At 36.0% G+C, this 21,538-nt stretch overlaps 1 protein-coding gene across 12 annotated transcripts in view; it reads left to right on the top strand.

The window, feature by feature from the left end:
• The window catches only part of LOC114097388 (zinc finger protein 420), a 69,036-nt gene extending 48,301 nt beyond the window's left edge, over window positions 1-20,735 (top strand). For 4 of the 12 annotated variants that reach the window (XM_071604984.1, XM_071604983.1, XM_071604985.1 and 1 more), the window contains exons 3-4: window positions 3,534-3,660; window positions 17,397-20,298. In XM_071604984.1, coding sequence (XP_071461085.1) covers window positions 3,534-3,660; window positions 17,397-19,327 — 2,058 coding nt within the window. In that variant the 3' untranslated portion in view covers window positions 19,328-20,298. Of the gene's footprint in view, window positions 1-1,420; window positions 1,510-3,533; window positions 3,661-5,508; window positions 5,596-14,676; window positions 16,992-17,396; window positions 20,299-20,406 lie in introns of those variants that run through there. The other 8 variants (XM_071604987.1, XM_071604989.1, XM_071604988.1 and 5 more) reach the window with 6 other exon arrangements.
• The last annotated feature ends 803 nt before the right edge of the window (window positions 20,736-21,538 follow it).

A 21,538-nucleotide genomic window follows, 5' to 3' on the forward strand; every position in this document is an offset into this window, starting at 1 on the left:
AATGTTCCTAAAACAATTTAGTTTAAGTCCAACTAGGAATGGAGTGTCTACATATAGCCCCATAAGTAGAACTTGGCACTTTTGGAGTTCATCTTATCTAAATTTCTCTGGTGAAATTAAAAGACATTATGATTTTTCATCTTACCTGAGTTACTTTTGTGGTTGTTAGAATGAGCACAGTTATCTTTTGTAAATTTCTAGGTATGGAAGGAATAGAACTTCCAATTAAATATTTATTGGGCACCTATATCAATGATTCTCTGCAGTGGCAGTGATTCTCTATGTGGGATGTTTTAGAAATATTTCAGCTTTTGATTTTGAATGTTAAAAATAACTGATTGAAGGGGAAGGCTTCTAGCTTTGAGATCATAGATGTAGATTGGAGGTTAACCCAACTTTTTCTATAAAGGGCTAAACAGTAAATACTTTATGCTTAGCGGGCCAGATAATCTCTTTTGCACCTATTCAGCTCTACCTCTGCAGTGTGAATGTAACTAAAGATAATACATTTAAAAATGAGTATACATGTATTTCATTAAAAATTTATTTACAAGACTAGTTGGTGGGCAATCATTTGCCAACTTCTGCTCTAGATGTCCTCCAGTGCACAATAAAGAATTGTCTGTAACATAGAATGAGGACCATTATAATTATCTGGGTCTGAAAGCTCTCACCTAAAGCATTTTTGTGAGTTTATTTTTGTAAATGCTAAATTGATATATTGTCTGTTGTTGGATGATTTTATTATTAGGTGAATTTTCCATGAATGCATCTATGGCTTAAGAAAAAATTGTATTCCATTTTGTTCAGAAATTTACTGAGATATTTTTAACCATTTCAAAAAGTCACAGCACTGGTGACAACACTGCTTGAAACATGTAACTTGCCAGTAACAAATATTTGTAGAAGGCTGTGTTTGTAGATAATGCATTTTTATGTATTCCACACACCCAAACATACATACACATTTTTAGCTTTCATTTCAAAATGCCAAAAATAAGTAAAAGGGGTCAAAAATATTTAGTTGAATATTGTCATCTTAAACTAGAAGTTTATTCAATATAAGTAGTTGTAAACATAGTTGTTTAATTATTTGTACCTTCTAATGAAATTATATATGATCACTAATATATTAAAATATAACAGTTGGTCATTATCTCTATTTTTATATTATATAATGTCTGCAGATATATGATCATTTCAAAAATCCTAGATAAGTTATGTTTCCCTTTGAATATAGAAAGCATTCAGTTTGATTGGGGTAAGAACCAGCACAGCACCTATGTCTACCCCCGGTAATATTATATTTTGGGAGTGGGAGTAAGAGACAGGAAGAAAAGAGCAACACAGATAATTCTGATTTAATCATTTGGAGCCTTGCAGAAAACCTAGTCTCATGGTTCTGTTTTCTCCTCCTCAGCTCTGCCTTTTCCACATTCTGTGCTGCTCTAAGATAGGAACCCAGAAGAGGAATGGTCTTTTCTTGCAGCTCTAAAAATCATGTCTCAGGTGACTTGGCACTTATTTGTACCTTTAGTAACTTTTTTGTAACTTTAGTTACTTTTTTATAGGGCATATGTGTTTCAGCATTCCTTATTCCTGAAGCTATAATCTAACCTATATTTATATACCTATTCAACAATCCTTTGACTAGGAACCACTAGGAAAACTGATGTAACAGAAGCTGATTTCTCTAATTTTATAAGATAGAAAAATATGTTAAATGATACCACCCATGATAAATCCTTGAATTTCTCTTTAGACCTAAGTCTCCCAGTTAGACAAGATAGGAGTTGGTCTTGACTATCTCTGAATGTGACAAGAGCTCATGCTTTATAAGCTTTTTAAATTAGCCATGTGATTAGGGACTGAATGGGAAGAATGCATAATTGATGAGCTCTGAAAATTGGATCATTTTGAAATCCAACATTATGGTCTGATCTCAGATGTGTATGTTTGGATTATCTTTTTCACCTTTCTCTGGGTTATAATGAGGAAAAGGTAGCCACACACAGTGGCACATGCCTATAATCCAGCCACTAGGGAGGCTGAAGAAGGAGGATCATAAGTTTAAGGCCAGCATTGGCAAGTTAATGAGACCATCTTCAAAATAAAAAAATTAAAAGGACTGAGGATATGGCTAAGTGGTGGAGTGTCCATAGTTCAATCCCCAGTACCTGGGGTGGGGCAGGGGAAGAAAATGAGAAAAATATACATTTAGGAGTGATGAATAGTAAACAAGAAAGACCACCATCCGCTTGCATAACTTATTGAGAATTATAAACACAACTGAGAAATACTGGCAACTAAGAAATACTTGTGAGTTTATATAACATAAAATTTTTGAATGTGAGCACCTACTAAATAAGTTGGATATATTCATTACATGGAGCTATTCTTTAGCCTTTAAGAAAGATGAACTAGGGGCTGGGATTGTGGCTCAGTGATAGAGCGTTCGCCTAGCATGGGCAGGACCCGGGTTTGATTCTCAGCACCACATAAAAATAAAGGCATTGTGTTGTATCCATCTACACCTAAAAAATAAATATTAAAAAAAAGAAAGATGAACTAAATTACTGGTGTGACATGGGAAATGTTTTATGAAGTAATACTCTGATATAATGATGAGCAGGAGACTTCAATAAATTCTTTTTTTTTAATTTTTTTTGTAGTTGTAGATGGACAGAATGCCTTTATTTGTTATTTTTTTTTAGAGAGAATTTTTTTAATATTTATTTTTTTAGTTCTCGGCAGACACAACATCTTTATTTGTATGTGGTGCTGAGGATCGAACCCGGGCCGCACGCATGCCAGGCGAGCGCGCTACCGCTTGAGCCACATCCCCAGCCCCTATTTGTTTATTTTTATGTGGTGCCGAGGATCAAACCCAGTGCCTCACACATGCTAGGCAAGCACTCTGCTGCTGATCTACAGCCCCAGCCCTCAATAAATTCTTTAATACTGTAAGAATCCTGTTTCATAAGATTTTACAGGACATGGGGCTGGGATTGTGGCTCAGCGTAGAGCGCTTGCCTATCACGGGCGGGGACCCGGGTTCAATCCTCAGCACCACATAAAAATAAAGGCATTGTGTTGTGTCCATCTACACTTAAAAAATAAATATTTTTTAAAAAAGATTTTACAGGACATTTTCCCAATTATTTTTCTTATTCCTTAAATACAGAAAGAGAAACTTGCATTTATGATAGAGTGCATGATAGACAGCTTACATTTTTGCAGGGTACTTGTATATGCCACTTCTTTTAATTGGAACATTGAATTTTCTTTATTAATTCTCAGACCTATCTGTACAATGAGGTGTTCTTTATGTAGAAAAAATACAGCAACAGGAAAAAGAAGGAATATGCTACCACTTCAGAATCACCAATTTCTTTACTGTCTTCCCCCACGTCAGAAGCTTCCTACTCTGTTTTCTCTGTTGTCTCCTTTGTAGAGTGCTCCTCTTCATTTCCACCTTCACTGATAAACTATTTTATTTATTTCTGCAACTAATACTGTGTTTGTTGTTTCAGAGATCAGTGATGTTCAAGGATGTTGCAATTGACTTCTCTCAGGAAGAATGGGAATGCCTGGACTCTGCCCAAAGGGATTTGTATAGAGATGTAATGTTGGAGAACTATAGCAACTTGGTATCACTAGGTAAGGGTATCTGTCCCTTGTATCTCAGGATCTAAATTTAGAATGGCTGCTTTCTCTGCTATTATTTCAAGGCTGCTTTTAAATAATTGACCTTTTTTTTTTTTTGTACTGAGGATTGAACCTAGGGGCTCTTAACCCCTGAGCCATATCCCCAGCCCTTCATATATATATTTTTTGACTAGGTCTTGATAAGTTGCTTAGGACCTAGTTGCTGAGACCTGCTGGAATTATAGGTGCGCACCACCATGACTTACTTAACTAAATTTTTTACTATTCAGAAAGGAATGATTTGAAATTGCTGAAAGTAGAATAGGTTTATAGCTACCTTTATCTTTTCCACCCTTCAGAAAGTCTTTAATGCTGCCTTCTGCTTTAATGCTTTAAAGTCTTTAATGCTTCCTTGATGATCAAGGGGCTGGATTTGAATTCTGGGGTACTTGCAAATGTTGTCAGAAAAAAAAAAAGGCTATACATTTTATGCTTCAGATCCACCAAAAGAACTCAGAAAAATTCACAGGCCTCAGTCACAAAGATCAAAAAATAAATGTAGAAATATGTAGTTTTTCTGAACAGAAGAGCTTCTATTATTTGTGTAGTGATAGAGTGGATCAATGCATTTTAGTAACAACTCAAGTAAACATAATATATTACTCAAACACATTCTCTTACACATGCTTAGTAGTTTAGATGTTTGTGAAAATTTTGATTTTTGTGAAAATTTTATATTTCACATTGAATGAATATGCTAGAATCATCTTCTGTTGGAAAATAGCTTAGGACAAATCTATAATTGTCTAAGAATTTTTTTTCCTGAAGCATTATGATAAGGAAGAGACCCTAAATCAGAACTTTTAATAAGTGATCTGACCTAGATTATCACTTTATTTATAGTACTCCTTGTATCACTGGAATATAACTATCTCTTGCCCTTTCATTATTTGTTTATCTGAAGGCTTTATAGTTATTGATTGTTATACTACTCGGCAGTGCTCAGGTTGAATGAGAAAAAGCGACCTATGATTTGAGAAGAAAAGCCAGGGCTTTTCAGTGTGTTCTCCCTAAGGAATTTCACCTATTCCCTACTTCTTTTACCTGTTGTTCTCTTATCATAATTTTCCCAATTTCAAAGGAAAGGATGGCTCTAGTTCTTCCCCAGTGATATAACCCTTTTTTTTTTCCCTTTTCTATTCTTTCTATTTTTCTGGTACTGGAGATCAACAGGGCCTCATGTGACAACCCGTTTATATAAACTTGAGAGTTGATTTCCTTTACAGAATTTTTTCAAAAATTTAGACTTAGTATCATTGTCTCTACTATTTCAAATGTGTGTTCGTTTATTCCAAAGTATTTATTGAAGTCCTATTCGGTGCCAAGGACAATAGCAGGCATTGGGGGAATAATGACCTAAACATGGTTCCTACTCTTCTGGACTCTACATTCTTGTGGGAGAGATACAAAATAAATAAGGAAACAAAAACATGTTTATGTGCATGCATATTTAATAAAACAATAGCAGGTAGTGGTAAGCACGTGAATAAAGTGAAGTAGGGTAAGCAAATAATAATGGGGAATGTGGTGGCCCTATTTAGATACATAGATTTTGGAAAAGCCTATCTGAAGAGTTAATATTTGAACAAGACTTGACTAAATAAGGACATGAGTAAAACTAGTATCTAGATAAACAGGATCCCAAGTAGGTACAGTAGCAACTGTAAGACCTTGAGGTGGGTAGTAACTTGGTTGTAGGAGGGACAGAAAAACATTTCTAGATAAACGTGATTGTTAAGTAAAGATAATTAAGCAATTTTTAAAAAAAGAGCTGAAATTTTATTCTCTAAGGTGGTGCCCTCTGATTCCTGACCGAAGTAAATGCAAATCTTCTCTGGAGAAAAGTAAGATGCCTTTAGAATTCTCACAAATTAAGACCAACAAAAGGTGAGCTCACAAATATTATTATACTGGAAAGAAGACAGGCCACACATGAGTGATAGATATCTAAAGAAACAACAGATTAAGTGGCAAAACTTTTCATATTGGAATTAGATATAAGCTATTGGTTTAATATTTAAGGAAACAAATCATGAAAAGGACTAGTAATAAGAGATAAGGAAGAGGAGGGGGCTGGGGTTGTGGCTCAGCAGTAGAACACTCGCCTACCACGTGCGAGGCACTGGGTTCGATCCTCAGCACCACATAAAAATAATATAAAGGTATTATGTCCAAGTATAACTAAGACAACAAAATATTAAAAAAGAGATAAGAAAAAGATTTGAAAGAGAACCTAATGAATAATTTCTAAAGGTTTTGTTCTTCTTTTAAATAATCATTAAATGATTGATAAATTTACATGAAATTATCCTCTTATCAAAAGATGTCATAAATAAAGTAGAAGACAGTCTGGGATTATGGCTCAGTGGCAGAGCACTTGCCTAGCACGTATAAGGGCATTGTGTTTGATCCTTAGTACCACATAAAAAAATAAATCAAACAAAAGTATTGTGTCCATTTACAACTAAGAAAGAAAGAAGACAGACCAGCTATGAGTTAGATGAAGATGCTTAAGATGCTTACAGACAAGAGTGAAATTGGTACCCAGAATATGAAAGGATTTTATAAGAAAAAGTCCACAAAAGATATTTATGGGCAGCTTAAGGAAATGAGAAATAGCCAGTAAGCATATAAAAAAGTGGAAATGCAAATTAAAATCACAGTAAGTCAATGTTTCACATGCTGTACATTGGCAAAAATGAAGAAGTCTGACACTGCTAATCATCTGCAATATTTTGTCGCATTCCAAGACTAAACATTCAGGGTCACTCCAGGTGAACAGAGCTGCACAAAATAATCACACAGAGACAGAGAAATACCTTTTTCTTTGGGTCCTGTGCCAGCTCCTCTGACCTTAGGGGTCCATGGAAAGAGAAAGAAAGCACGCAGCTGAACCCTTCTCCCAATAGGGGAGAAGCCATTCAAATGAGGCAAGAGGTCAGGTTTCAGGGGGTTGAGTCTAGCTTGGTGATGTCTGCTGTCAGCTGATTGACTGACATCTAGAGAGGCCATGCCCATCTCATGAGCTGTGTGGGGATCCTGGCAGAGCAAGTGAAAAGACCAGAGCAAGGCCCCCCAAACAGAGGGGCAATGTCGGTTCAGTTCACTTTTGTGCGCTCAGTGCTCATAATTCACACACACAGCCTATGACTGGCTTGCCACATCTCCACATTCTCATCACTTAAGACTAGGGTGCACTCATTTCCTATGTGGCAGCTCCTGACAACATTTGAAGGCAAAAGTACTTCATTATTCATAGTAGCCAAGGAGGAGGAATAACTCAAGTGTCCATGAACTAATGAATGATGAATAAAATTTGGTATATCCTTAGAATGGAGTATTATTTAGCAGTAAAAACATAAAGTTCTCATATATGCATCAACTTGGATGAATCTTGAAAACATGCTAAATGGAAGAAGCCAGACAAAAATCTACTTATTATATAGTTGCATTTACATAAAATATCCATACTAGGTAAACCATTAGAGATATAGTGTAGATTACTGGTTGCCCACCCTGGGGGGCAGTGAGATATGATGAAAAATGAGGAGTGGGAGAATGGTAAGTGACTGCTAATGGGCATAGACAATACTTCTCTTAAGAGTGATAAAATGTTTTTAAAATTACATCATTGCGGGGGTGGGGGTGCTGGGGTTATGGCTCAGCAGTAGAATGCTTGCCTTGCACATGCAAGGCTCTGGGTTTGATCCTCAGGACCACATAAAAATAAATAAATAAGAAAGAAAGAAATTTTTTAAAAATTACATAATTGCACAGCTCTGTGAGTATAATTTTTAAAAACGGAATTTTGTATTTAAAAAAAAAATGAACCATAGGTGTGTAAATTATATCTCGGTAGAACTGTTTGGTACTTAAGTGCTTTAAACTGTACTGATATAATATCACTTGACGTAACCACTTTGGAAAACAATTTAAACTTGAATGCATTTTAAAAATAGTTGAAGCCCTCTTAAAAACTCCAGAGCCCAAGCCACACTCTGCCATGTCATGTGACTAAATCATTCAGGGTCACTCCAGATGAATTTGAGTTGGCATGAAATAATCCCACAAAAGCAGAGAAAATACCTTTTTCTCAGGGTCCAGTGATGGCTCTCGACCTGAGGGAGTCTATTGGAAAGAGAGCTTGCACCTGAATTCTTTATTTTTATAGGGGGCACTCAAAGGAAGGTTCCATAGAATATTCTTTCCAAATAAGTCAAGGGGTCAGGTTTCAGGAGGTTGAGTCTAGCTTTGTGATGTCTCGTGGTCAGCTGATTGACATCTTGGAAGGCCACACCCATCTCAGGTGCTGTGTGGGATCAAAGACAGAGTGAGAGGAAAGTGCCCATGTGTGTTGCAGGGTCCAAAGAGCACGCAACACCAGGTCAGTCTTCCCATACACTCAAATGCTCATAGTTCACATACACAGCCCATGGCTGGCCCGTGCAACAACACTCCAGACCAATTAAATCATAGTCTTTGGTCATAAGACACAAGTATCATTATATTTTGAAACTTCCTAGATTATTCAACTATTTAGACATATTTGATAATTACTGCAGTGTAGCATTATCTGAGAATTTTTTTTTTAATTTTAAGGTTCACTCCATTTAATTGTTATTACCAATAAACTTAGATGTATTTTTCTCCATTTTATGTTTTTTTTTGTCTTTAATTTTCTATGCTTCCTCTTTCATTCTCTTAATCAGTATAGGTACAGTATTTGTTATTTGATTTTTGCAACTCCTTTTTCTCTATAGTTTGGAAGATATGCACTATTTATACACTTTTAAAGATAATCTTTAAATTTTTGTCATGTGCACTTAATTCCTTCTAGTTAAAGTGAAATTTTGTAGTTTTATTAATTGTAATAATATTTGAAATTTTACACATTTAGTGGATATTCAATATCTTAGTGGATATTAGAATCACTTAAAAATATTTTGTTTGCATGCTGCTTTCACAAGTCTTGTAACAATCACCTGCCCTTCTTCCACTGCTAGGATTTTAAGAAGAAAAAGTTGAAAACAGATAAAAAGGATAGATATGCCATGAAATAAATGGGTACCCATGGAGGCAGTAAGTTGAGGTTTTATATAGAGATGAAAAATTGACCTTTCTATGTCAATTATATATTTCATTGTTGCAGAATTTTAATCAGGAGTCTAAATGCAGTGTAAAACTGCTTTTTCAATACATTTATGAACACTGCATACCATCACTTAAAGATATCTTTGTCAGCTGGTAGGCAAGAAAATGAAATAGCCAGATACAGTGCAACATGCTTGTAATCTCAGCCACTCAGAGGACTGAGGCAGGAGGATCTCCAGTTCAAAGCCAGTCTCAGCAACTTAGCAAGGCCCTGAACAAGACTTTGTCTCCAGATAAATATTGAAAAGGGCTGGAGGTGTATAAGTGGTTAACTGCCCCTGGGTTAAATCCATTGGTACCAAAAAAAAAGAAAGAAAGAAAATGAAATAGCATTTCTGCTAAATTTAAGTATTTTATGGCTATTTCTGTGTGTTTTGGTATTAAATCATTGTCATTATTGTTGGTTTGACTTAATAAATACTGTCTATATACTTAAATACTTAATGAATATATAAATAATATATAACAATATATAAATATTGTTTCTTTGACTTAAGTCTTTGTTACTTTTAGACTTTGTAAATTGATAATTTTCTTCTCATAGGACATTATAAAGGATCATAAAGTACTTTGACTTTGATTGATTTCTCTCATCCAATGGGTTATTATCATCTGGTAATTTATTTCCATTCTCTTTTAAACTTCCCTAGTTGGCATTACTTTGTTTTATAATATTTGCTGGTGGAATTATTCATGATTATCATTTTATTTGCACATTATTCCTCTTTTATCATCCCTGCCTTCGGGTCATTTTATATATTATAAAATGCATTAGTGAAGGCTTATTCTTAGTAAATACTCTTTATTTGAAAAATAACCTTCTATACTGTCATTCTTGCCTAATGATTTAACTGAGTGTAAAATTCTGCACTGACAATTAATTTTTTCTCAGCATTCTGTAGGTATCATCCTACTGTCTTTTGGCTTCTGTTGTTGCTCTTGAGAAGTCTGTCATCTATTTCATTACTATTCCTTTTGTAAGTAACCTCTGTTTTCTCTGGCTGATTTTTAGATCTCTTTTTCTTTAAGATTTTAATATAATTGATTATGTTGTTTGATTTCTAGAAGTTGATATTCTCTCCTTTCCTGGTCTGGTCTCTTTCTTGTGATTTTTATTTCATATTTTCTTGTATTTCAAGCATTTACATTATATGTCATTTAACCATTCCAATTTCTGGAGAACAGCTCTAATTTTTCCATTTCTTGCATGTGTGGCTCTTGTATAATAATAAATTATCCATAGCATTTTTTCCTTCTATTTCATTGAGAGTCTAGGACAAGACTAAGGTGTTCCTTGTCATTTTCCTTTAAGGCTAAATGGATTTCCCCCACTTCTCTGCACTGTGGGTCTTGCACAGTTTCACTTTTATAAAGCGGATTATTTATAATCCCTGCTTTTTTGTGACTCCAAACCTATTTCTTCAGATAAGTAAGATTTAAGCAATTAATTTCAGAGAATTAAGATATAAACTTTTAGCAATTAAAATCAGCAAATGCCCTGAGTATAGCTGTAACTCCCAGAGCATGTTTCCCTCTCTAGTTTCTAATGCAGAATTCACTTTGGTACCTCTGCATCTTTTTTCTTTTATACTTGATATACTTTTAAAAGAATGGTTGTCATATTTTATTTAGCATTAATTGTTTTACAAGAAATTTGATGGGCTATTCACATATTATCTGTTGAATCTTACTATTTTTGAGCATACTAAATCTGCTTTTTTATGTTCTTCTATAAGTTTCATTTTTTCAAAAAGATTTTACACATTTCTTATTAAGCAATTTTCTTATACTTCATAAATTTTATTGGTATTATAAATAGGAATATATTCTTCTATGACATTTCTAAGTGAATACCATGTATCTGATGTATTTCTCAAAGTGTTGATTTCTGGCAATTGGTAACAGCTGTATAGAATTTTGTTCTGTACATATAATGTTAACTTTTCCTTTTCTGTTTTCTTTTATAAATATATGTTGTCAGTGGACCTTTATTTTACTTATTTATATGCAGTGCTGAGAATTGAACCCAGTCTCTCACAACGGCTAGGCCCCAGCCCCCAAAAGATCTTTTTTGATGTAGGCATTTAATTCTACAAACTCTGCCTAAGATTGGTTTAGCTAATCACTATTCCTTAAATTTTGGTATGTTACATTTCCATTTCATTTGTCTAAAGTAATTTTATAAAATTTCCCTTTTAATTTGTTCACCAGCTCATTGGTTGTACAGGAGCATATTGTTTAATTTTCCATATATTTATGGATTTTCCAAAATTCTACATGTTACTGAATTTTTGTTTCAAACTGTTGATTGAAAAGATAATTAATATTATTTAAATCTTCTTAAATTTACTAAGACTGTGTGTGTGTGTGTGTGTGTGTGTGTGTGTGTGTGTGTGTTGAGGGCCAGAAATAGTGGTTTAGAGGTGACGCCAGCGAGCCATTAAGATGATGACTTTTGAGTTCTCGCGGAGTTCCCGTTGAGCTCTGGGGCGGGGGGGATTCCTGAAGAGTTCGCATTGGCTGGTGAAGTTCCGGTGGTGGGAGTTCCGGAGGAGCCGCATGGGTGGCGTTCATGGAAAGTTCCCCGGGAGTGTGCTGGTGGAGTTTGGAAATAAAGTTTGTTTCTGCTTGAGTGGCTCGTGATTTGTGCCCACCAGACTGCAGCATGTGTGTGTGTGTGTGTGTGTGTGTGTGTGTGTATCTGTCTGTCTTATATGATCTTTCCTGGAGAATGTTCCATGTGTGATTGGGAAAACATGTATTCTATTGCTATTAGATTAAGTGTTTTTTTGTATGTATTGTTAGAATCATTTGATATAAAGTGTTATTCAAGTCCAATGTTTCCTTATTAATTTTTTGTCTGGATTATCTGTCCACTGTTGAAATGAGGTATTGAAGTCCCCTACTGTTATTGTGCTGCAGGCTTTTTGGCTGAATGGAGCCACTGCTTGACTTCCTTGGTCAAGTAGGGTCATCCCTTATACTTTTCTAAAATGGGTCAGGGAAAGCATCTCCCTGACTGTGAAGGGTCATGGGTGTGGGATCTGAGGCTAGCTGTGGAGACTAGCTACTTAGGAACTCAACCTAGGGTTAAATGATCCACTCTCTTTCTGAAGGCAACGAGCTCAGCTGTTTAGATGGGTATGAAGTTAGCTGGCCACAGCCAGCATGAACATGGAAGTACACTAAGATCCACATTCTGGTCAGTTTGATGTCTGCTTCCTTTCTTTGTATCTATCTTACCCCAGACTGTCTAGCCATGCCCTCGTCCCCAGTGTTCTCCATGAACTGAGACTGGAGTGGCCTTCCTAGGAAATGTCTCAGAATGCTAGGGAAGCTGGACGACTGCCTCTGGTTCTCTATTTCCCTTGTAGAAACTATGAGCTAAGAAAAATCATCTCCATCTGGCTTTGTGCTAACTTGGGTGTAAGAGGAAAGAATGACTGATAAAACCCTTCTTCTTCTTCCACCACTACCATCACCTCATCACCCCATCCTAAGTTCTCTTAAATGACATTCTTCTCATCTCTTTAAGGATACTATTGAAGGAATTGCTTTGTCTCCTACAACATCCATTTTCCATATATCTATTACATTACATGCTGTAATTTCTTCTATCTTAAAATAAGAAAAAAAAATCCCTTGACACACATAATTTCTGCTTGATAGTGCCCCATTTTCAGCTGCTTTTTACAACAGAGCACAAAAGAGTTTTTCATACTCCTATCTCCAGTTTTTCTCCCATTCTCTTGAATATACTTCAATCAGAACTTGTCCCATTACTCCATCAAAACTATTCTTGTGGGGGCTAGGGATGTGGCTCAAGCAGTAGCGCACTCGCCTGGCATATGCGAGGTGCGGGGTTCAATCTTCAGCACCACATAAAATAAAATAAAGATGTTGTGTCTACCAAAACTAAAAAATAAATATTAAAAAATTCTCCCTCCCCCCAAAAAAAAACTATTCTTGTGAATTGCTAGTAACCTCCTCTGTTAGTCAGCTTTGCATCACCATGACCAAAAGACCTGACAGGAACAACTTTGAGAAGGAAAAGTTTATTTTGGCTTATGGTTTCAGATGTTCAGTCTATGGTCAATTTAATCTATTCTCTGGGCCCAAAGTGAAGTAGAACATCATGGCTAAAGGGCATGGTGGAGGAATGCTGCCTCACTCCTGGAGGGCAGAGAGAGGGAGAAGCCAGGGTTAGGATTATATCACCCTGGTGACCCACCTCAAGCAGGAAGCCACACTTGCCTACAGTTAACCACTCAACACATTAGTCCTTTCAAGTTACTAATCTATCTAAAGAATTAATCCACTGATTAGGTTAAAGCTCTCACCGTCTAATCATTTCAACTCTAAACATTCCTGCATTTTCTCATAAGTTTTCAAGGGACACTTCATATCCATACCATAACACCTTCATATTGTTAAAGGCTTTGTTAAATTAGATGTCAAAACTGGGCACAGTGGCTCACACCTGTAATCCCAGTGACTTGGGAGATTATAGCAGGAAGATTGCAAATTCAAGGTCAGCCTAGGAAACTTAGTAAAGCCCTGTCTCAAAATAAAAAATAAGATAAAATAAAGCTTTGGGATGTAGCCCAGGGATAGATTGCCCCTGGGTTCAATCTTCATATTAAAAAAAAAAAAGTGTTTGTGTGTGTGTGTGTGTGTGTGTGTGTGTGTCTGTGTATTTATATGAGTGTGTATGGTCAGCATTTTTCCTTATCAACATCTGACAAAATTGATCATTCCTCCTTAAAAATATTTTGTTCATTTGGCTTTTGGGATTCCACATACTCTTAATTTTTCTCCCTCCTTATTTGACTACTCCTTCTTTGTCTCTATTGCTGGTTTCTTCTTGTTTCCCTCACCTCTAAATATTTATGTGTCCCAGGGCTCAATCCTCACAATTGTCCTTTTTTTCCTTCCCTTCTCTATATCCAAAGACATTCCTGGGTGATCTCGTCAAACCTAATAACTCTTAAATATCAGCTATTTGGTGATGGCTTCTAGGTTTATACTTCTAAATCAAATATGTCCCTAGAACCCCCACATGTGTGTATACATATATATATATATATATATATATATATATATATATATATATACATATATATGTATAATTTTTACATGTATATAAAAATTATGAAATATATACATTATGTATATATATATAATTTTTTTAGCTGTAGATGGACATAATACTATCTCCATCTTTTCTAGCTGGCAACCTAATGTTGGTTCTGAGTATTCCAGACTTAAGAAAATAACAAAGAAAGCACACAAACCCATAGAAGTACCTTTTCAAAATCCATGACAGCTCTCCGACATTAAGTGTCCGTGGAAAGAGAGCAAGCCACTGATATTCTTTATTCTTATATAGGAGACACACAAAGGGATTCTGTGGAACATTCTATCCCAAAAAGTGCAAAGGGGTAGGTTTACAAAGGAACAGGTGAGTGTAACTCAACCCCACCAGGTGACACCTACTCCTGGAGTCAGGCCTCATTATCTGAGCTGGGGTAATACCCAAGTTACTGTGACCTGGCACTACCTTGCCAGACTGAACGCAATAATTGTTCATAACCCAGTGCATCAGGACTTAAAGGTGTCTGCATCCAGGGCAGCTCCCGACACAATACCTTTATTTTATTTATTTATAGATGGTGTTAAGGATCAAACCAATGCCTCACACATGGTAGGCGTGCACTCTACCACTGAGCCACAACCCCAGCCCTATATGTTTTTTTTTTTAATATCTTCCTTGTGATACTTAAGGGCTTAACACCACTTTTTTTTTTTTTTTTTTTTGGTACCAGACAGAGATTGAAGCCAGGGGCACTCTACCACTGAGAAACATCCCCAGCCCTTTTGAGATAGGGTCTCAATAAGATGCTGAGGCTGGCCTTGAACTTGTAATCCTCCTGCATCAGCCTCCCAAGTTGCTGGGATTAGAGGCATGCACCACTAAACTGGCCCCAAAACCAAACTTTTGATATTCTCATCTAAACCTGTTCTTACTACAGTGCATGGTTTTCAGTAATACTTCCACTATTCTAGATGTTCAAGAGAAACACCAGGAATCCTCCCTATTTTCTCTACCTCATATTACAAGTACACTGCATCATTAAATCTTCTTCAGTATACCTTCAAAATATATCCAGAATCCAATGATATGTCACTTCTTCTACCCCTATCTCCACCATCATCTAGTCCAAGCTATTTGGTTGCTGTAGCCTCCTAAATTCTGTCTGCCTAGTTTCTGTACTATCAGGCTGTCCTTTGATTTGATGAAACAATCAGAGTGATTCATTTAAAAAAATTTTTTGGCTTTGGCCGGGCACAGTGTTGCACGCCTGTAATCCCAGTGGTTAGGGAGGCTGAGGCAAGAGGATTGCCGGTTCAAAGCCAGCTCAGCAACTGTGAGGTGCCAAGCAGCTCAGTGAGACCTTGTGTCTAAATAAGACACAAAATAGGGCTGGTGATGTGGCTCATGTTTGAGTACCCCTGAGTTCAATCCTCAGTACAAAAAAAAAAAATGTAGTTGTAGATGGACATAATGCCTTTATTTTATTTTTTATCTTTATTTTATTTATTCATTTTTATGGGGTGCTGATAAGCTGTACCATTGAGCTACAACCCCAGCCCAAGAATGCCTTTATTTTGTTTATTTTTATGTGGTGCTGAGGATTGGCCCCAGAATGATTCATTTTAATACAAAGGAAAGGTATTTTTTCCATGTTGTTTCTCACAACTATCCAGTGGCTTCCCATCTCAGAGTAAAAGTCAAATTTTTAAAAATAGTGAAATGTTTCTTTTTGTTTTCCTTTGAGGTCAGAAAAATTTTACCCCTTCTGCTGAAGTGTATCCTTGGATATTTATAATTTTATAAAGAAGTTTATTTCTGCTGGGCACCATGGCACACACCTGTAATCCCAGAAGCTCAGGAGGCTGAGGCAGGAGGATCTTGAGTTCAAAGCCAGCCCCAGCAATTTAGCAAGGCCCTAAGCAACTCTGCGAGAACCTGTCTCTAATAAGGGGCTGGGGGTGTAGCTTAGTGGTTGAGTGCCCCTGGGTTCACTTCCCAGTACCAAAAAAAAAAAAAAAAAAAGTTGTCCCTTTCTAATCCCTGCTCTCTTGTAAGCCATGGACTCTGACTTTTTTTCAGGTAATTAATATAGAGACTTATGCAACCAAAGTCAGCAGATGTCCTGAGGATAACTGTAATCACAGCACGTGTACCTCTCTAGTTTCTATTTCTCTGGACTACAATGCTGGGTGGTAACTGTTGCGGTGCCTCTGGAATACTTTATTTTCTTTTAAGCCTGACCAGTTTTCAAAGTATATTTGTAATATTTCACCCAAAACTTAGGGACATTTTTCAGAAAGTCTGGTGCACCATCCACACATCAAGTAAATCCACTATCACGTTTTTATATAAAACAGTTCTTATTATTGACCCCCACCCTCAAACTCATGGTTTCCTTTTGTTGTCAACTCCTTCCTCTCTCCCTAGCATATGAAAACTACTCACCTATTTTCCATCCCTATAGTTTGCCTTTTCAAGAATGTACATAAATAGAATCAAAATATGTAGCCTTTGGGCTCTGGCTTTCTTACCAAAATACATTAAAGATTTGTTAATATTGTTTCATCAATCAATAGTTTGTTTCTATGTATTGCTGAATAGTGTTCTATTGTATATAATTGTCAAACTGTTGATCGTTCACCTTTTAAAGAACTTATGGGTTGTTTCCAGTTTGGGGCAATTATGAATAAAGAAGCTGTAATACTTGGTGTTGAGCATAATTGTAAATATCTTTAAATATGACTGCTATATCATTTGCTGAGTATGTTTCATTTTTATAAGAAACTACAAAGTGTTTTCATTGTACCAGTTTGCATTCCTAGGGGTAATGTATAAGACTTTCCATGTTCTATTTCTTGATCTGTATTTCCATCTATAATGGTGGGGTTTTTTTAAATAAAATTCATGGAATCTATATCACTCCAGATGCCTTCCATCATTTTAGAAAATTGCCTTTTTCTTTTCTAGCATCTTCAATATTTCATGAGAACTTTCATTATGTTTTAACCCTGTAGCAGTGCCTGGGCAATGATAAAAGGTATTCTTTTGGGTTAAACACATGTGGGCTTGGGTAGATGAGTAAACAAGAGAAGACATGACACAAAGTATGAAAGACGAAATAGAGAGTGTCTCCCTATTCAAAATAAAAAGAGCTTGAGGTGTAATTTGGTGTGCAGGGTCATGGGTTCAATCTCCAGTACAAAGGGAGGGAAGAAGATAGACAGGATTTTGTTTTATGAAATTTGTGTGTGTGTGTGTGTGTGTGTATTATATTTTTACAGTAGGTTTTGATATGAAAGGAAGGTATTATTATGGGTCATAGTAAACAATATTTGAAAAATACTGCTGTAGGCCTGTTATTTCTGTATTATTTGTTTTATCTGCCACGGAAATTCTTTGGAATTATTTCTCTTGAATTACTTGATGTTGTCTTATCTTTCAGACTTGCCTTCAAGGTGTTCAAATAAGGACTTATCTCCAGAAAAGGACACTAATAAAACAGAATTATCTCAATGGGAAATGAATAACAGGCTTGAAAATTGTGAGCTTTCAGAGACCAATTTCAGAGATTATTTGAAAGTCAGAGGCAAGTTGAAGAAGCAACAAGAAAATCAGAAGGACTATTTCAGGCAGGGGATGATCATATATGACAATATGTCCATTTTCAACCATCATACCTACTTATCTCAACATCCAAGATGTCACTCTACAGAAAAACCCTATAAATGTAAGGAATGTGGGAAAGCTTTCAGACGAGCTTCACACCTAACTCAACATCAGAGTATTCATACTGGTGAAAAACCCTACGAATGTAAGCAATGTGGAAAGGCCTTTAGTCGTGATTCTCAGCTCAGTCTTCATCAGAGACTTCATACTGGTGAGAAACCCTATGCATGCAAGGAATGTGGGAAGGCCTTTACTCAAAGCTCACAACTTATTTTACATCATAGAATTCATACTGGTGAAAAACCATATAAATGTGAAGAATGTGGGAAAGCCTTTATTCGTAGCTCACAACTCACCAGACACCAGAAAGTCCATACTGGTGAGAAACCTTACGAATGTAAAGAATGTGGGAAGGCCTTTACTCAGAATTCACAACTTACTCTGCACCAGAGACTTCATACTGGTGAGAAGCTCTATGAATGTAAAGAGTGTAGAAAGGTCTTTACTCAGCTCTCACAACTTATTCTACATAGAAGAATTCATACAGGTGAGAAACCCTATGAATGTAAGGAATGTGGGAAAGCTTTTATTTGTGGTTCACAGCTTTCCCAGCATCAGAAAATTCATAATGGGGAAAAGCCATATGAATGTAAGGAATGTGGAAAGGCCTTTATTCGGGGCTCGCTACTTATGCAACATCAAAGGATTCATACTGGGGAAAAACCTTATAAATGTGAAGAATGTGGGAAGGCCTTTATCCGAGGTTCACAGCTTACTCAACACCAGAGAATTCATACTAATGAAAAGCCCTATGAATGTAAGGAATGTGGAAAGACCTTTAGTCATGGCTCACAACTTACTCAACATCAGCGAATTCATACTGGTGAGAAACCCTATCAATGCAAGGAATGTGGAAAGGCTTTTAATCGTGGCTCACTCCTTACTCGACATCAAAGGATTCATACTGGTGAAAAACCTTATGAATGTAAAGAGTGTGGAAAAAACTTTAGTCGTGGCTCAGAACTTACTCAACATGAGAGAATTCACACTGGTGAGAAACCCTATGAATGTAAGGAATGTGGAAAATCTTTTATTCGTGGCTCACAACTTACTCAGCATCAAAGAATCCATACTGGTGAAAAACCTTATGAATGTAAAGAATGCAGAATGACCTTTACTCAGAGTTCACATCTTTCGCAACATCAGAGACTTCATACTGGTGAGAAACCCTATGTATGTAATGAATGTGGGAAAGCCTTTGCTCGTGGCTTATTGCTTATACAACATCAGAGAATTCACACTGGTGAGAAACCCTATCAGTGTAAGGAATGTGGGAAGGCCTTTATTCGTGGTTCACAGCTTACTCAACATCAGCGGATTCACACTGGAGAAAAACCCTATGAGTGCAAGGAATGTGGGAAAGCCTTTAGTCATGGCTCTCAACTTACTCTACATCAAAGAATCCATACTGGTGAGAAGCCCTATGAATGCAAAGAATGTAGGAAAGCCTTTACTCAGAGCTCACATCTTTCTCGACATCAGAGAATTCATACTGGTGAGAAACCCTATCAATGTAAAGAATGTGGAAAGTCCTTTACTCGTGGTTCACAACTAACTCAACATCAGAAAATTCATGTCAATGAAAAATCATTTGATTATAAGGAGTGTGGAATAGACTTTAGTCATGATTCACAAGTTTTTATATGAATTATCTTATTCTTTCTGGTCTCACACATAGCATTATCTGGTTATCCATTATTAGTACAGAGTCTTAAAAATGTGAATTGGGGACAGATTTGTCTCATAAAGTTCAGCATTGAAAAATTTAGATGGGGCAATGAAAATGTTAATGTGGTCTATGTAGAAAATAAACTTTTATTATTAGAACCCTATTAAACATTAGCAAATTAAAATAGAAAATAATTCTTTTAATGTAGTAAGTGTAGGAAAGTCTTTAACCATAGAAAATATCTTTTTCAATATACTCTTGGCTCTGCCCATTTATTTCCTTTATGACATTTGTCATAAAATACCATTACTTTGATTTAATTGTTTGTAAGGTAGACCTAGGAATAATACATTTTTGTAAGATTCTTGAAAGTATTATGTGTTATTACATGTAAAAGCTCTTAGAACAGTGCCTTGAACATAGCATATCATGAATTTTAGGTACTATTTTCATTTTTCTTATTTTAGAAGATTTGCATGAGAGGAGGGCACTTATGAGTGTTGTTAGTATCAAGAAATATTTCATTAACATTTATCCCAGGTTATTTGGGGGGTGGCACTACATGCTGTCATGAGACAACTTTTGTTCAATATTGTAAGAGAAAATTCATACTGTAAAGAAGCCGTGTAGTATCAATGGGTTATTAAGAAAAACTGTTACAGAATTTAGGACAAGCGTGAAGTGATTTGTTATAGAGTCTACATATTTGCATCTTTCACCATCTCTGACAATTCAAGAATATTATTTAGAAATGAAAAAAAATAGCCAGAATAAATCTACTAGGAAATTTTTTTAAAAACTTGAATGTACTTTTCAGTTAAACTGAAAATAAAGATTAACATGCACAGACTATGTTGAAACAGAAAAAAAGACGAGTTTGCATTAGAGACTATTTCCCTACCCAATATCCATTTTTCTCTTTAATAATAAATCCTGGGCTAAAACACTATCTTAGTCTCCCTTTCAAGTCAGCAATATGGAAGTGGTCTTTGTGTCTAGGATATTTATGAAATTCTTTTTTCCTCTCTGTTTCTTCTTTTTCCTCCCTACAAAATAGACATCTAAGCTGAACTTCTGTCAGTCTCATGGGGACTTTGAGGATATCTGGGTGTTATGAATGTTGGATCAAAAATACTGAAGGAGACCAAAACCCTGATGATTTTGTGGAACAGTCACACCTTCTCTGGTCTGCCTGCCTCCCATGATTCTTTATATAAAATTAATGCAAACCTCTTATTTATTGATGCTGTTTTAGTTCATTTATTAATAATAAACTTTTCTTGAGGATATGGAAAATGTACCAGGAAGTGGGGTGCTATGAGTAAAAGAAATCTTAACATTTTTAGTATTAACTTAATGACCTTGTAGCATGTGGATCTTCCCAGTTCAGACTAGAAAGCAGAGTTCTTATTTTTATAGACAAAACATTTGTTCAAACTGCCTCCTCCTGTCTTGAAATGGAAGGAGTTATTCAGTGTTTCTTGCTGAATAATGTCTTATGACATTATTAATGTATTTGACATTAGTAATGTCTTATGACATTACTAAAAGCAGCTTAAAATTATATGCTTAAGACATGCTATCTCTGTCTCCAAATGCTTAATCGTCTTTCCTTAATAGAAATAATTTACACTGACTTAAAGGGACAATTTGAACAAGATTTGAGACTATTGCCTATTCCTACAAAGACATGCTAGCAACATATGCTTTCCCCACCCAAGCCTATTCTAAAATTAGTCACATTTATTGGAGACATACTGTATTCCAGCCACTACCCTTGGTATTTGGGGTATATCAGTGAACAATTCTAGCAAAAGGAGACAAAGTATGTATAGCACATATTAAAAGCTAATTGTTACTGGTTGGAAAAGCCATTTAAAAAGAAATGGGAGGGATATGACAGTTTAAGTTACTATATGAAATACAATAATTCAAGGTAGACCATGAATAAATACAGAAGCATCAGAGCCAAGATTTGAAGAAGTAAAGAAGGAAACCAATTAGTGTCTAACAAAGAGCATTCCAGTGAAGGAGATAAGTGAGAGCAAAGAATCTATAATGTAGCTGTTGTACAAAACAAAAATAAGTAGAGTAGAATACTGTGGGCCAAGCATGGTGGCTCATGCCTGTAATCCCAAAAGCTTGGGTGACCAAGGAGGAGGATCACCATTTAGCAACTTAGCAAGACA

Source organism: Marmota flaviventris, chromosome 18, assembly GCF_047511675.1.
Source record: "Marmota flaviventris isolate mMarFla1 chromosome 18, mMarFla1.hap1, whole genome shotgun sequence".
Taxonomy (NCBI): domain Eukaryota; kingdom Metazoa; phylum Chordata; class Mammalia; order Rodentia; family Sciuridae; genus Marmota; species Marmota flaviventris.